At 47.1% G+C, this 16,846-nt stretch overlaps 1 protein-coding gene and 2 long non-coding RNA genes across 5 annotated transcripts; 2 read left to right on the top strand and 1 right to left on the bottom strand.

Annotated features, from left to right (window-relative positions):
• On the bottom strand, window positions 544-8,230 carry LOC110392542. 3 transcript variants are annotated; one of them, XR_002434469.1, is made up of 4 exons: window positions 6,780-8,230; window positions 6,362-6,639; window positions 5,401-5,764; window positions 544-4,869 (listed from the first exon to the last, which is right to left on the bottom strand). It is a non-coding gene; the product is annotated as an uncharacterized LOC110392542 (long non-coding RNA). The 3 variants fall into 3 exon arrangements; XR_002434466.1 differs by having other exon boundaries at window positions 5,401-6,639; XR_002434470.1 differs by having other exon boundaries at window positions 5,401-6,639; window positions 7,926-8,230.
• ATF4 (activating transcription factor 4) lies at window positions 8,372-11,345 on the top strand. The gene is made up of 3 exons (XM_021384778.1): window positions 8,372-8,592; window positions 9,557-9,868; window positions 10,405-11,345. Exons 2-3 carry the CDS (start codon window positions 9,655-9,657, stop codon window positions 11,253-11,255), a joined length of 1,065 nt encoding a protein of 354 aa, XP_021240453.1. The 5' UTR covers window positions 8,372-8,592; window positions 9,557-9,654; the 3' UTR covers window positions 11,256-11,345.
• On the top strand, window positions 13,036-16,816 carry LOC110392525. The gene is made up of 3 exons (XR_002434452.1): window positions 13,036-13,169; window positions 14,643-14,743; window positions 15,616-16,816. It is a non-coding gene; the product is annotated as an uncharacterized LOC110392525 (long non-coding RNA).

Raw genomic sequence — 16,846 nt, 5'->3', positions numbered from 1 at the left:
TCTCTGCCTTTTCTCCTTTCTCTGACAGCTCACACGCCTGGGCAGGCACCTGTGCTTCGTGTGGTTCTCCAGACTTCACAGGCTTCTATGCATCTTTTAATATTGACTTGCCTGCACAGCCTTTCCCTGCCCTTGGCTCAGTGGCACCTTTGTTTCTTCATGCCCAAATGTGTTCCTGTCTTATCCAAGTATCAGCCTCGGGGCGGTGAGGAAGCTGCTATAGCTCTGGCACACAGCAATCCCTGGTTTTATGTGTCTGCTTGGGGAGGTGGGGGAAGTGTTCGACATAAAGAGAAACATGAAATGATGCCACTTCTGATGAATCCCTGCTCCTTAATTCTCAAAAGACTCACTGGGGTAAAGGCACCCTGTGAAAATTGTTTTAATGAGGGCTAAGCAATTACCATTTAACTAGCTTGGAGGATCTGTTGTGTTAGAAGGGGAGTCTCCATCTCTAGCATTATTCTTCCTGATACCCCTTATCTATTTTTTTTTCCTTTAATCTCTTCCATGATAGAAACAGATCAGGTGAGATCAAGCATATTTCACATCATATCGTCTCTTATGGGAACAGCTAGTACAAGCTGCTGTGTGGAACCTGTGCCAGCTATGACACCTCTCACATTAATGCTCTTGGAAAGCTTAAGGCTTGCAATCCATGTTTAATGTATGTAGCAGTTTGCACTTTTGCATAAAAGCTGTCCCAGCATGCACAGTGAGATCAAAAGATAGGGTTTGTTTAATGGAGGGAAGAAATAATTAAGTGGAGTCATGGTAATTATTTCATGTATGCAAAAGGTTGCTGCAAAGAGCAGCACAAATGGCACTCTGCAAACAGTCCGGTTCTCTTTTGTTCTTAGCCTAAGGAACAAGCAGCTTATGGGAGCGCACCTTGTTAAACAAGCACGGTCCTGGCCTGGAAATGAATGTAACCAAGCTTACATTTAAAAATTCAAAAGATACAAAACCTTCTTAAAATAGCTGTCATGCAACAAGTATGTCCTCTACACAATCGATGATAGCATGGTATAACAGTTTTATTAGCATACTCTGAGAAGGACAGCGTTATTCTCAAGTCACTGAGACAGAAATGGGATGGTGAGCAGGCTAATAATATCTTTATAGCATGTGATCCTGTGCAATAACCTTGCAAATGGTAAAGCTGAAGAGACTGGTCAGACCGAAGGGTAAAGCAGAGATCTTGAAGTCATTCCATTCATAGAAAGTATTCTTGACAATTTACGGATAGCAGGAAAGCAGGAGTTTGGCATATGGAACTCAAACTTTTCTCTGTCTTAAGCTTTTCAAAGTACTCATGCAGTAGTCGGTTCTGAACACAATCACTTTAAGCACACTAGAAATCAGATGGGTTTTTAATTTGCTGCCCTGGTTCAATTTCCCTGGCTCCAGTAGCTAAGTAGCAATTTGATCTGTCTTTTCAAACTCAGTGCTAAACTTCTCAGGGAAAATATATATGTGTATATATATATATAAGTGTATATACAAATTCTATCCACATTCCTCATGAAAAGCCTTCTTCATATAAATAATGAGGAAAAGTTGCTTCCGTGAGTTTTCTGGGTTTCGTTTCTTTTAAGTTCTCTCAGCTGCAGTGCGAGTCCTCCCCTTTCCCTGCCTCTTGTGGTAGAATCACTGCCATTCTGCAAAGGCAGCAGTGACATACTGCCCTGTTAGACATCCCACTGCAATGATCCCAGTCCTGTAAGGCTTTCTTGTCTCATTCTGTTCAGCACTGCAAAGGACATGAGCATAATAGGCAACAGACACAAGGGCATAGATGGCAAATGATGGAGTGCATCTTTACCTGTTCCATGACAGATGTTTTGTCAAAACTCACAATGCTGCAGGCAGGCTCCTCACCACCTTTGAAAGGCAAGAAACAATTATTCCTGGAAGGAGTATGGCAAAGAGACATTTTTGCCTTCAAATTCTTGAATTTATTTAGCACGGAGGTTAGTTATGGCCTTGGACGTAACTACCTTCAGCTACCCAGATAATATCATCTGAATTATGTGCAGGCTCCTGGTTGTTTATAGCAGTGGTGACATGCTGTCAGAGGGCCTGAGGTATGCCGAAGCAAAGATAGCAGAAGATGCAGTAATCCCACAGAACTGTGCTCCCACGTTGCTTGTCAGAGAGTGTTGGCTGGGGTCCCAGCTTCCTGACATTCAAGTGGAGGTTGGGTTTTGCTGAAGCAAGCGCGTGACCAATGCACAAATCTTCCCTTAATTTCCAAATCACCACAAAGAGACAGCAGCAAGCATCTAGGACAGTGCCTTTTCTTGAATGACAAACTGGTGATGTGTAATAAGAACCCGCTTAAAAAAAAAAAAAAAAAGAAAGTAATTGCTTTCTTGCATAAGAAGAGAAAGTAAGAAGAAGAGTGATCCATCTTCATCACTGTGTACTGGCAAAGGAAGATGTGTGGTGTCATGGGCACAATGGACTTCCAGACTGTGTGGCTTGGGACATGCTCAGCCCTTTTGTGGTCAGACAGAGCCTGCACTGCCTCAGGGAGACTCGCTTTTCTGGTGAGTGTTCAGCTTGCAGATCAGTGTCACTGACAATTCCTGACCAAGATGTTCAGGTGTTGCCCTCCTGAACAGCACCTGCATTGCCTCAGACCCAGAGGAGAGGCCCACCTTTGTCGCAATCGCAGGAAAGCTCTCACCCTCTGAATGCCAAAAGAGCAGGCCAGCAATACCCCCCAGCAGAGGTGGGTTGCAGTGGCTGGTTCCTCCAACAGAATTCTCACAAAAGTCAAGCTCAGTAACATCTTCCTGCCGACAGCACTGCAAAGCTCCCTCACCAAGCACCACAGTGACACAAGTAGGAGGGGCAATAGGCTGAGAAGCCACAACACTTACTCAAGACAATGCTTTGGCTATGAAGTATTTTGGGGGACTATTCTCCAGCTAGTCCATAGCCAGTCCCCCTGTAGCACACCTGAGGAGGCTGTGCCAAGGCTGCCCATGCCGGCCAGCAGCCCAGGCTGAAGTGTAGGGAGCAGAGCGGGCTTCTGGAAGAATCTTCTTTCCTTTGCCAAACATCCCTGTGCAGAGACCTCAGGAGGGAAAATGAGTTACTGAGGCAAAGGTTATCAGTTTGGCATCCTGAACGCATCAACATCCGCCAAGAATTTCCCCCTCATCCCCCATAAACAAACACACATATTGATACAGATTAAAGTCTGCTGGTAAATTCCAGCTGCCAGCAGCTTTTGCTTACAGAGTGGAGAAGTATTACAAAATAATGTCTGCAGTGTTCCCTATGGACCCAGGGAGCTACTCAGAGCCTCAACTCTGATTTATCCCCGGATGAGTTGTAGAGCTCTGCCTGAACTACCTGCTATGCCTATGCTCCTGCTGAATCTGCCTGCCAGCATTGGAAACCAAGTGACCTCAATGCATCCAAGATATCCTCAGGATGCTGTTTGATTTCATGAACAGAGTACAACCATTTGCAGTTTCTCCTCCTTGCCTTTCAATACGCTCTGAAGTTACGTGACATTAGAATTATAGAATCACAGAATATCCCAAGTTGGAAGAGACATAAGGATCAGTGAGCCCAACTCCTGGAAAGTTAAAAACAAAACAAGGAATTTGCATTGCCACTCTCCTCCACATCCTGTTTCACAGGAAGGCACAAGGCACCTGGTACTTGTGGCTCCAGCAGGTGCTGCTGATGCACCTTCACTTTGGTGGGCGCTGAGCGCACACACATCTGCACTGGGTCTGCATAACTGAGCCCTGGTGAATAACAGCGATTTCCATTGAGATATGGTTCTGTTCTTTTATTGTTTGGACAACTGGAAGGCTTTCATTTGCATGCTAAACTGCTCCCATATGTGCTAATACACACAAGGGATTGTACTTGACCCTCAAGTCCTTCCATCATAATAAAATACGGCTGGAAGATGAGAAAACTTCCAAATCCTCGGATGCTCTGAACAAATGTCAGCTCCCTCCCCCTTCACACATATTTTTTGCTAAACATCATTTTCAACCCACTGTAGCTTTGCTCAGGAAATTCATGCTTGGGCAAGTTACAAGTTAAATCTCACCTCCCTCTTACTGGATTTGCACAATGTTTTTCCTTATGGCAGCTGGCCACAGCCTGTCCAGCTCTGAGTAACTGAGCCTCTGGAGAAATGTATGTTGTGAGCTATCAGCATGTGCTTGGCATGTCTGCTTTTGCTCAGGAAGAAAAATGTAGGTGGACAACCAAGAGTGTTTCCATATCTGTCTGAAATAATTGAACTGCAAGTTGCAAATGTAAATTGCAGATTTAATCCTTTTTTTTTTTTATTAGTCTAATTTCAAATGTCAGTGAAATTTACATATCAGGACGGAAACATAAGGAAATGAGGGGGTGGGCAAGCAATGAATGATTTATTAGAGATTCCATTTGGTGCACCGGTCCAAAACAAATGAGGCACAGCATATGGCTACCTTATTTTTTGTTTGTACATAATAAAAGATGGACACTAATACCTCCCAGCTCAATCTTTAATCACATATATTCATCTCTCCACCCGGTTTTAAAATGGAAGGTCTATAAAGCAATCCTTAAAGAGCTTACAGAGAGGATCTGGCAGAACCAATTCTCCAGTTATGCATTTGTGCTGCATGAGGGGAGAAGCAACCAAGCACTGCGAATTACCCTGAGCTGCAGAGACTGTAGGTAATTCTCCCTCAAAATTGCTCAGACTTTACAAGTGCTTTGCCTCAATCCATCTTTGTGTTTCCCTCAACACTCTGCCGGAAGATTTCCTCCTGGTGACTGGAAATTCTTTGCTCACTGAAGTGCAGAGTAAGGCTGTGCACCTGGGGTTCGCTTCCTGTTGTCCTGCCCACAAATGGAAGCTTCAAAGGACAGAAATTATCACAAGGACCCCCCCCTTGGAGTGTGAGACCCTGCAGGAGCCTAAAGCACTCTGACAGAGCCACCATGGGGCCTGCAAACCCTCCTGGCTGCCCCAGCATTCCAAGAAGGGGCCAGCATCTCAATCTGCATTACTATTGCTCGTTATCTTCCTGGCCCTGGTAATGCATATCCCCCACATCCCCCTCCTTGTTCCCCGCTATGCAGCACCACAAGTGCCTCCCCCCTTGACAGTTCCCGAGCGTCATAAATAGGCGAGCTAGACTGTGCAAAGAGAGGTTACTATGGAAACATTTACGTCTTCCCTTTTGTGTATTTAATAACACAGCATTCGGCATGTTTATCTCCTGTATATTTGCTGATAGAAGAAAAACTCTTTTCCTTTGCAATGTTAACTTTTAAAATGAAAGACAGACAGACAGACAGACAGAAAGCTCATATATTGACCTTCCATCTTAATGAAGAAGAAGGGTGAATGGAGGACTAACAGTTTACCTCTTGGTGGTTTCTGCAGTGCTGTATATATCTGAGCATTTCGTCACTCCCCATCAAGGTCACTTTGGCCTCTATCCTGCTGTGAGCTCTGCATGAGCATCTCCTCTTGCCTGCAGCTGGCACCTCGCTTCTGGATAGGGATGGATCTGACTTATTGCAGGAGCTCTCTGCTGAGATACCATGCCTAGGGCAGGAAAATAACATCAGCAGCGCTAAAGCTGTTAACGTGTCATCAGGAGTTCATTGAACATGCACACGCATTAATCTTCATTCAGAAGCCATCTTTTTGTTCTGCAAATTCAATTTTCTTCAGAGCTATCAGGCTTCTCTCCACACGTCTAAGCCACAAATATATTCTGCGGTGCTGAAAAAGGAACATTTGAGTTAGTGGGTAGCTAGTAGTTCTGTGCTTAGAAAATATTTGCTATTTTATTTGCACAAAAATTCCTAAGGAACTGTTACTTAGGCTTGAAGGATTATCTTCTAGCTCAGTCACAAAACTCAAGCCACCAAGGAGAAATCTCTGATGTAACATCTGCAAAAGCAGAGACATGTTTTGTAACAGAATTAAAGACTTATCTCATTAAATTATGTAACAATGGTAATTCTGCAGTCTCCTTCAGGAAACAGGGAGAAATAACACTGTTACTAAATGGCTGGCTTTTTGTTACTTGATTTCACTTCCTGAATTGAAGATGGAAAAAAAAAAAAAAAACCTGCCTGGCGCTCAAAAGACAGACGAATTTCCAGGTTTGCAAAACAAAAAGGGAAGCGGGCAGCTAGGAAACAGGCAGATCTGGGTTAATTTCCTCATTACATGCATCATTTTTGCTTGCGTGATCCTTGCCAACACGTACCCAGAGTCCTTTCTGCAGAAATCTATAATTACCTTTTCAAGAGGAAGGATTGGGTGAGTAGAGCATTTCTGTTTATTTAGCTACAATTACAGTAGTGCAATCACCTTTTTCTTTGCACTTGGATGTGGGGGATATGAGAGCCCTCCCTCAGCCAGCCAAATCACAGAGATGCTGCCTCTCATCCAAGCCAATCACCCATCGGACTTCTTTGGAAGCTGCTGCATCCATCCTCTGAATTTTGCTTTGAAGCAAGATCTGCCTGCTTATTGGTGCGTGTATCAGAGCAGTCATCTGAGATCATTCAGTTGCTATCGTGTTTTCTGGCACTGGAGGGCATTTTTCTCTTCCACCTTAGTGAGCCATTTAAAATCTACGCTTGATTCTAGAAAAGCAAAAACAAAATAAAATGAAAAACAGCAGAAAAAAAAAACCACCAAAAAAACCCCAACACAACATAGAGGAAAAGTTGCATATTTTTATTCCAGCAGCCAGTGTTCAGTTTACAGAGCTGGAGTGACATACCCTGATTTGTATCGGTGATGGTGACATCCTGCTGCTAAAAGTAGAAACTTGGCCATGCCTGTCCTCCCTGGCCATGCCTGTCCTCTGGGATTATCAGTGGGGCTGTTTAATGAGTTCCAGGCAGCTATACCTGTGCAAACTGAGCCAAGGCCAAAGCCAACCATGGCTGTACACAAATACTACCAAGGCCTAACTGGAAAACAAGGGAGCCTTTTGCAGTGGAGCCAAGAGGAGTTTGACCGACAGGGTGATGATGTTTTGAGCAAGCAAGGATCCATGGAGGGGGGTTGGAGCTTGATGATCTTTAAGGTCCCTTCCAACCTAAGTCATTCGATGATTAACCTTCAGAGCTGATGGTGCGCTGTAGGGCTGGCAGTGTAGGAAAGCAACCAAAAGCTGGGTAGTGAGGGAGTACATGGGTAGCGACCTTCCCAGCTCATTCAGAGCTGCATGTGGTGCTTTAGCGTCATCAGGGAATCAGGAGGGGACTGAAACCAACTGTTCCCCCTGGGTTTCATATGGGGGTTAGCTGAGCTGGCTGAAGGCCAGAGGAGCTGCTAGAAATGTTTAGGCTGGGCTAGAGGTGAGGAAAGCAGGGCTTCCTTCTCACCTGGCTGATTTAGTTTAGATAAAACAATGCAAAACTGCTTGAAAAGCTTCCCAAGGTGAGGCTGATTGCTAGGGCTGCAAGGCTGTATAGATGACCCACTAATGCTCTCCTCCACCTGAGTAATGGCCGCCCTTGGGTCTCCTCACAAACCACCCCAGGCCAACGTTATTCCATTGCTATAATGCTGGCAGGCTGTCAGGGACACAAACACACAGCCCATGCCCCAGACAGCCCTATCTCCGTGGGGCAGGTGGCAGACAGGGAGGCTCCCGCTTATCTGAGGGAGCAGCGACTCTCCTCAGGAGAGTTCCGCCCTCAAATCCACCAGGCTTTGTCTGAAGGGGCTGTTAAGAACGAAGAGGGAACAGTGCTTGGGCGGGGACGGGGCTTCGTGTGGAGTGTGAGGAGCTGTTAGGAACAAAGAAGGCGCGGTGCTTAGAGGGGGACAGGCCACGGAAAAGTGAGGCCGCAAGCAGAGCGCTAAGACTCCACACCGCCATTTTGTCGCTCCTTATCCTCCGTGCCTCTCGCCTCACCATCTCGCCTCTTTCGGACCTCAGCCAATGGCGGCTCAGCGCGCACACGAATATCACGCCGCCAGCCAATCAGCGCGCCGAGCGCCTCGGGCTTTGTTGGCGGGCAGGAGCAGAAGCCCCTCCGCAAACCTCCAACACTCCCCGGCGGGCGGGAGGGAGGAGTGTCCTCGGCTGCTCCGTCACGTGATCCCGCTTCTCGGCTGGGAGGCGGTAGCGCGGAGGAACACCATATAGTCCCTCTAGTCGAACAGCCCGAGATGGAAGGATAGCTATTGTTGACGGCTTTTATGGTTAATTCGCAGCAGGATGGAAAAAGAGAAGCCCAGAAAGTGGGGTTACAGGTCGGAGGGCGCTGACGAGAGGCTGGTGACGAAGGGCGGAAGGACACATCAGGCCGGATCTCGTTCTGTTTAGCGTGGCCGCCTATAAAAGCGGAGCGCGCGTTGCCCTACCTCATTGTGTGCCTTTGGCTAAGCTGATTGTTTGTCGTCGTGGTAGTGCGCAGCACCTCCCGGCGCGGCGCTGACAGGAGCACCCTCCCCTCCCCCCCCCCCTAGCCGCCATGGCTATCTAAGGGCGGCAGGGCCAGCGGCGGCATCGGCCAGTGCAGCGGGCGCAGCAGCAGCGGCGGCGGCCTCGGCACATCCCCGGCATCTGCAACCATGGCGTGAGTAGCGCGTGTGGGGAACGCGCGCTGTGTGGACCCCCCCTGTTCCTAAAGAGGGGTTTTGGAGTGGGAAACGGGACAGCATAGGAGAAGCTGCCTGGGTAATAGGGTGTGTGTGTGTGGGGGGGATATAAAAATCTACTTGGGGTGACGAAAACGGCAGGAAGTGACACTTCACGAAGAAAAGCGAGCCGTAATACTCTGTATTCAGGAAAAAAGCCACATCCTGAAAGCTCAGGGCTTTTCCATTTGGTAGGGTTTTTGTGAGAGTAGTAGCTCCCTAGGTGGGTGTTTTATTCGTTTAAAGGATCCTCTCCGTAGAGAGGCATTGGGAATAGTACATGGCGTGTCCTGGGGAGTTACATGGGGCTTCAGTAAGCAGGCGTTGAGGTAATCCCTTAATGCTACAGCGCTGCTGGCCGGGGGAGGAGCGGGGGGATGGTGTGGAAACCAGCCTGATAGGGGACTGTGAGGCTCTCGATGGGATCTCTCACCCGAATCCCCCTGCTCCTTAAGTCAGCGTGTCCCAGAAAGGTGCCCTGCCCTTATCTGTCCTCTTACCCTCCCCCCCGCGTTGATGGCGGTCCCAGCGACACGAGGTGGAAACGTGGCACGGCACAAAATGGCGGCGGGGCCGGATGGGGAGCGGGAGGCGGCGGGTCGCGAAATGGCTGCGGCGTGGGCGTGAGTCAGGGTGCGGTGGGCGGGGCCGCAGCGGGGCGTGGGGAGCCCCGGGCAGCTGCTGCTGCGCTGGGGATTGGGATGTGAGTAGATGAGCCTTTTTAAAAAAAAAAAAAAAAAAAAAAAAAGAAAAATAATGAGAGTTAAAGGCAAACAGCCCTGAGAATGTTACAGTCATACAAAACGGGTGTACAATCACCCTTCCTGCAGCTGCGCTTCACTCTGAAGGCTGTCGTTCCAGTAGGACAAGCACTGATGCATGTGAAAAATGTCTGTCTTACAGGTTTTTCAAGGCACCGCACAGCAGCACTGCTGTAGTCGACAAAAAAGCCCTCTCCTTGTCTGCATCCTTTGACGTCAAAGCATTAAAACCTGACCAAGATGAGCCTCTTGAACAACGAGATGCTGTTGGGGGAGTCGTCCCCCTTCAGCCAGCCGTGTTCGGTGGCTGAGGAAAGTCTGGGACTCCTCGATGACTACCTGGAGGTGGCCGAGCCCCTCGGTTCGCATGGGTTCTCCAGCGACAAGGCTAAGGCAGTCTCCTCCAATTGGCTCGCTGTGGACAGTTTAGGCAACACCATAGATAGCAGCCAGGGTAAGGCATTAATTCACGTGCAGAAAGTACATCAGTGGTGGTGGCACGTAATAAATATTGTAACTCTCCCATTCAAAAACTGCACCACTTCTCTAAGTGGAAAGGTATCATCACATGTGTACTCTGGCCTGGAAAGCATCCATACAACACTGATTACACAATAGCAAATGGCTAGTTACTGGAGTGGCCTATAGGACAATGACACTTGTGTTGCCCTTTTAATAACATACCAACTGTTAGCGTAGCCTTCCCTGGAAGAGGTCACAAGAAACAAGCTTGGCTGTGTATTTCAAATAGCCCTGAATTCTTACAGAGTTAAGAGTAAGAGGGATGGAATGTTGTAACAGCTGACAGCTACATTGTAATGTGCAGTCTTCCCCAGCACATGGTGTGGGGAGGTTCTGGTAGCTGGCCTTTCGTACTATTAAAAAAAGAAAATGGGGGAGATGTAATGTGTTTGTTTTCTAGTATTTTTTCCTGGATAAAAGGTTACTTTATGTTGGCTTTCTGAAAATATGTTTTTTTCCCTTGTTTAGAGGATGCCTTCTCTGGCATGGAGTGGATGGTGGAGAAGATGGATCTGAAGGAATTTGATTTTGATGCCCTGTTAGGTATGGAACATCTGGAAGCCACCGTCTCACCAGACGAGCTGATGGCCACGTTGGAAGACACGTGTGATCTCCTATTCAACCCTACCACCCAGGAATTTCACAACAAAGAACCTCCACTGATACCTGACCTAGTCACCAGTCTCCCTGAATCTCCAATTGGAGCAGATCCCATGGCCCCATTAGCTTCCCTCTGGTCTTTTCCCCTTTCCCCAGGGTCTCTGACTTCTATTCCAGACCATTCATTTAGTTTAGAACTAGGTAGTGAAGTGGATGTTCTGGAAGGTGAAAGAAAACAGGAGGGCCCCACCTTTCTGGTAGTGATCACCAAGTCAGAGAAAGAGGAGGAGAACCATTCTGATGATAGTGGAATATGCATGAGCCCAGACTCCTACTTGGGAACACCCCAGCACAGTCCCACCAATTCACTTGGATCCCCCAATGACAACCAGTTCCCTGCAGATGCCGCCTGTGGCTCTGTGCGGTCCAAACCATATGACCACCCCGCTGAGAAGGTAGTGTCAGCGAAGGTGAAAGGAGAAAAGAAAATAGATAAGAAACTGAAAAAAATGGAGCAAAATAAGACAGCTGCCACACGCTACCGGCAAAAGAAGAGGGCAGAACAGGAAGCACTGTCAGGGGAGTGCAGAGATTTGGAACAGAAGAATCAGGCCCTGAAGGAGAAAGCAGATTCCCTGAGTAAGGAAATCCAGTACTTGAAAGATCTGGTTGAAGAGGTACGGAAGGCCAAAGTCAAAAGAGCTAGAGTCCCTGAGTAGGGTAGTCAGTAGTGTTTATGTGCGTGTATATATGCTTGCTGCTTAAGCTGTGTATGGTGTCTAATAAATTATTTTATAGTAAACTTGCAATTTTTGTGTGGTAATTGTTTATCTGTAAAACAAGCATTAATTCACAACACACCATTTAGGGCTTTACCCAGCTAGTGTGTGCTGCTCTGTTTGGGGAGTGTGCAAATAGCATTAACTTAATACTGTGGTTCAAGTGATACAGCACACATTACAGTTCACATGCAATTGAGTATATGCTTCAAATACATACTAAGATGATGTAATTGAAGATCATGAGCCTTCAGAGGAGCCATTCAAGTGTGCTGATGAATGGGTTTTGGAAAAGCCATGAGGTTCTTGGGTGAATTTCTGGGCTTGTTAGGCTTGAACATAGTTTGTGATGGAGGTGGATGGTACAGGGTACAAAGAGGTATGAGATGAGGTGGTTGTGAAAGTGAGCTGGAGTTGAAAAGCTAGAAGATAACTCCATCAGGAGAACACTGGTGTGCAAGGCATCAGGTGCTGGGAGTATGAGTAGAGGTTGGTGGGCTGCAGCCTGCTGTCTGGGATAGTGATTGTCATTGGAGCCTGCACTACATGAGATTATCCTGATAAAGCTTTTGCATGTGGATGTGTGCCTCCTTCCCCAAGGTGTTAATTCCTTCTCACTTGCACTGACTTGTCCAAGCATACTGCCTAGCTCAGGCACGCATGTGGAGCTGGTGTGTTTGTGCTTGCAGCCTTTCAGAGGCAGCCAACAAGTTGATCTTATGTGATGCCTCTTGCAATGATGCTGTTTCCATACTTAGGAACTTAGTTAAGACTTTGCACTGGCAAAGTCTGGAGATTAGGGCTGGCTCTTCCTCCCTTTGTTCATTTAGCATTTATAAAAGCATTGCATTAAGAGATGGGGGAAAGCATCTGAGCAGCGGACAGCCTCCTGCCTGCTGACTGATCTCACATTTGCAGACTGCAGGAGCCTCCTCCTTTTCTCACAGGCTCTCAGAACAAACATGATTCAACAATCTCTATGGTTTATGTGCAGGGTGACACCATTCCCAGAAATAGGTTTTGGTGCATGAAATAGAGGCTTTACCGTCTCCCAGAGGAAGCCAGTTTTCCTGCGTATTTGGAAACACCACCCTGTAAAAGCTCAGTATTCATAGCTACCTTCCTCTTCATCCTGCATTTAGAGAGACCCAGGTGCTCTTACTTCTCTTTGCAAACAAGAAGAGGAAACCACTGCCACTGAGGATTCCACCACTCGCTCCTGTGAAGATCCAAAGGGGCAAAAACAACCTCCATCTGCAGCGCTGCAGAACGATGACAACCCCTTCCAAACAGCCCTGGCAGAAGGCCCAGAATAACAGCAAGGACAGGGTGCCCTTCAGGAGAGGAGCGCTCCTCAGCGCTGTGCTGGTGGCGGGGAAATGGTGGCCGTGTATCGTGGTGACAGAACCATCACAGTCACAAGGGATCGGGCCCAGGCAGTACTGTTTCAGCCACTCAGCTATCCCAGCTCTGCAATACTTTCAGTGCACTCATGCAGCGTCACAAGCCACTAAATGAAACTAGCTCTACCCACAAGCTCCAATTTTTGTATTATACAGCCATGTGTTCTCAAAGTAACAGTTAGCCACCTCTCATTTCTCCTTCAGCTGCCCTTTTTCTCCCTTTCATACTTTCACACCTGTAGCAGAAATGCTAAATCACGGCCTGAAACAGTGATTGAGCACCTGGTGGGAAGGCAGGGCCAACCCAGGGGAGCTCAGGTGCAAGCAATGTACCTGAGTAACCAGAAGGGGTGAAGCCAGGATCCACCCCTTCCCAGACCTCATTTTAGGGTTGGCAGGGGAGGCTGAGGTATCTCACTGGAGATCTCTATATGCCTGAGGCCTTGCAAGGGTAAACAGATTTTTCTTCCTTTGTTTCTGTGTCCACGGTTGCAGCATTTGGGCTTATCCTCACATGCTGCAGTTTAGGATTTTGTTACCTTGCTATCACTGCTGTGCTTTTCATCATGTTATAGCTTTACAACACCCTTCAGAAAAAATGGTAGGGAACAAGATCCAAGTGCAGCAACCATGTCAACTTAAGTTTTATAGGGTAGAGGATCACAAGCTGCTTGCTCTCAGCCTGACTCCTCTGCATCACCACTGCAGTGCATGGACAACCAGTGAAGGACATCTACTCCTTCCTTTCCATTAATAGCAAGTTAGTGGAGGAGAAAAATGAGCTTTCTTGCATGCAAATGGTGCTGCTTAGCTTGGCTAGATTTCTACTCAGCCCTGCCAACAGCTAATTCGTTCAGAACAAGGTGTATGTAACCCTGCAGGCAGAGCAACCTTCATGATTTCCATTTCCCCTGCCCCCAACAGTTAGTGGCTGGCGCTTTTAATCCTCTTTAATGTAACTATGGATAGTCATGCAAACCTTTAATCCAACTCAAACCTACTAACCTTTCAGCCTGCTTTGGCTAGAGTTCCAGGCTTTGAGCCTTAAGCGAGCATTAGGCAGCTTGCCTTCTTTCACATTCCTCATTTGATTGTTCTTGTTCCAAAATGAGGAACTTCCACGTGCTTCACCTTCATTTTTGTGAACTATTCAGGGTGCTGCTGCTGTTTGCCCCCTTCTGCAGTGACCAGCCCCTTGCCCAAGGTGTTCAGAGCCTGTCAGCGTTGTAGGTGTGGATCCAACGCTGTGGATCATCAGCAAGATTGAAAGGGAAGTCAGTCCTGGAAAAATTAGCCAGGTACTGAGGTTCCAAAAAGTTTCTAGGACTCCTCTTAACCATGGTTTCCCCTCTCCCTGTTATGGTCACTTCAGCATTTTAAGTCTTGTTTGCCAAGCTACCTTGTTCATTTGCAGCCAGGCTTGTTTTGCTGTATTATTTCAGCAGGAAGAAATTGTGGAGTGTCCTGGGCAATCAAGTTTTATTAGTTGATATTTGCAGCCCTCCTCCCTCCTGATACACCTCTGTGCTGATATTGGCTGTCATTGCTTTCTACACTGAGAAAGAACAGATTTGCTGATATAGCAGAAGCTTTGAGCCACTCATACCTGCTCAAACAAGTTTTCCTGTTTGCTTTCCATTCACAGAATAGGGGAAGGCCATTAACTGGCTTTGTGAATCTTACTCACAGGAAGCCAGCCCAGCACTGAGCATCTGGGAACTATTCTTCGTCCTCTAAACCACTTCCCTGGAAAGGCTTGACCACATTATTAATGCTCCAGAGCTTATATTTGCATTTATATTAAAGCTGTTCCTTCCCATCTTGATTCTGTGCTGCTTGTGGGTGGAGATGTGCTGGAAGATGGCATTCCTCTCTTCCTCGGTTCAACCACCTCCATTTTTTTTTTTTTTTTTTTTTGCTGCAGGATGCTTGGCTGGTGTCGCAGAGCTGGGAAGAGAGCCAGCAGCCTGATGAGCTCAGCCTCCCTGGATTGCAGCTGCGCAGGAGAGAAATGCTGTCCAGCAGGTCTGAGGGCTGTGGGACGCAGTGTCTTCACTCCCAGTGTGAGAACAGGCCAGGTTGGGGGCTGGAAAAGAAACTATGGGAGCTGCTCCCTCCTTGACACCCCCCCCCCCCCCCTTCTCTCTTTTGTGAGGCAGCAAAGCCTGGCTGTGAGCAACAGAGAGATGGCATGTGAAACTCAGATAGCCACCGCCTGGGGTCCCAGCTGGGGTGAGAGGCTGGCATGCTCTAAGTATGACTAGTCCATAATGTAGATGGTTGGGAGCGTGAGAATGCAGTTTTTATCTTACCACCAGGCAATGAAAATATCCTCAAAGGCCAGCTCAAGTCCTTATCTACCCAATGTGCAGGTGGCACTGCCATTCTGTCCTGGAGCTCCAGCTCTGCAAGGAAGGAAAATCAAGATCTTTGCTGTTTCCAAGGATGGTTTATCTAGAACCACACAGTCTCTTCTGCTTGCTTTTCCTCCCTCCTGAAAGTTTAGTTTAGTTGAGGATGCTGTTGGCTGTACAACCAATTTTGATTTCAGCTGGCAAAACCCAGTCTGACAGGTGGCTTTACCTTCTCAACCAAGTACTACGCCTCTTGGTACATAGCCACAAGTATGGGGATTACTTGCATTGGCCCTAATAGTCTTCCCAGTGAGTAATGAGAGCTCCCATCCAACTTTAACATTCCATGTATCTGGGTGTCGTTATCGTTGGGGCAAACTGCTTTGGAGCTCACTTTTAAGTTCCTTATTGACTTTGAAAGAGCAGCTTCCCTGTTTACTTATGTTTGCAAGCAAACAAGCTGGGTTTTGTGCAAACAGAATGAACCACGCTTCCATACTGCTCCTTTCTGCAGCAACAGAGAATGTTTTTGCTTTCCTCAAGGTGCAGAAGGTTGGCCCAGCTGCTGAACAACCAGAGGAACAGGAGTGCATAGGAGGAGCTGGGAGAGGAGGTACAGGGCCTGAGGATGACTTCTTGAAGGTCAAAGGAACTGCTGAGTGCTGAAGGTGAGGGTATGACACGAAGTAGCACCCCCAAGATTTGCCCCTTTCAAGTCATGCCATGGCAGAACAGGCTTTCCCACACTTTTAATAGTCTCTACAACAGTTCCCCACGGAGCTACATTTATTAGAGCAGCTAATGCACACAGCAGCCAGCATGGAGTGCACAGGTTTTATAAAGACGTATGCTGCATACACATGGTGCTCAACTACTTTTTCATATGGTCATTCTTTCCCCTTCTACACATCTCTCCATTTCAGGAGTAGGGACAAACTGAAAAAGAGGGAAACTGGTCCTTGAACTGTTTTATTTACCATTTTCAGCTGCAAAGGGTTGAACTGATCTTGTGACAAGAAATCCTCTCCCACTTGCTGTTAACACAGTTTCCAGAACACAAACTTCAGTATGTTCACTATTTCCCTTGTTTGGACATAGTACATCTGGGTGACCTTCCCTTCCACACAGACACAAGGGAAAGAACACAACACAGGTGCCACAGACTTAAGGATGCACTGGGGGATACCAAATTCCTTCCACTGCTAACATCTGAACCAAGCCACTTAAACCTAACTCCTGAGTCTAACCAAGGGTTGGCATTAGTACTACTTCTCTCTTTTTTTCCAAAGGGAGAACACTTTCCATCTTCTTAAGGAAGGGGCAGGAAAGGACAGTGGTAAGAACTCCCAAAAAGCATATTTACAGTAGTTTAGCAAGGAAGGTCATTTAGAACAACACTCCCACCTGCTGGGCCATCTATTTGTTGCAGCAGGGAATTTAGCAGTATGAAAAAAAAAACCAAACACTCCTTCAGTCCAGCACCACAACCTCTGGTTCAGATGATTGGATCTTCATGCTGAGAGCTAACTTCTGGGTCACAAGCATTCCTGCCTAGAGGAGCTGGTAATATCCAGCAGCAGTGCCCGCCTAGGGCAGCTGTTATCTCAGAAGGAAGGTTTGGGTGGAAGCATCTAAGAAACAGCTTTTTCCATATAAGACGTCTTTCTTGGAGAGGAATGAGTGAGCAAACAGGAGTCATCTCAGTTCCAGCTCACACTCTGAAAGACTAAGCATGTAGGAAAGAAGATTAATACATGTCTCAACAGGAATCAGA

Source organism: Numida meleagris, chromosome 1 (assembly GCF_002078875.1).
Source record: "Numida meleagris isolate 19003 breed g44 Domestic line chromosome 1, NumMel1.0, whole genome shotgun sequence".
Taxonomy (NCBI): Eukaryota; Metazoa; Chordata; class Aves; order Galliformes; family Numididae; genus Numida; species Numida meleagris.
Note: the sequence above shows the minus strand (reverse complement) of the source record. Positions and strands in the feature narration are given on the sequence as shown.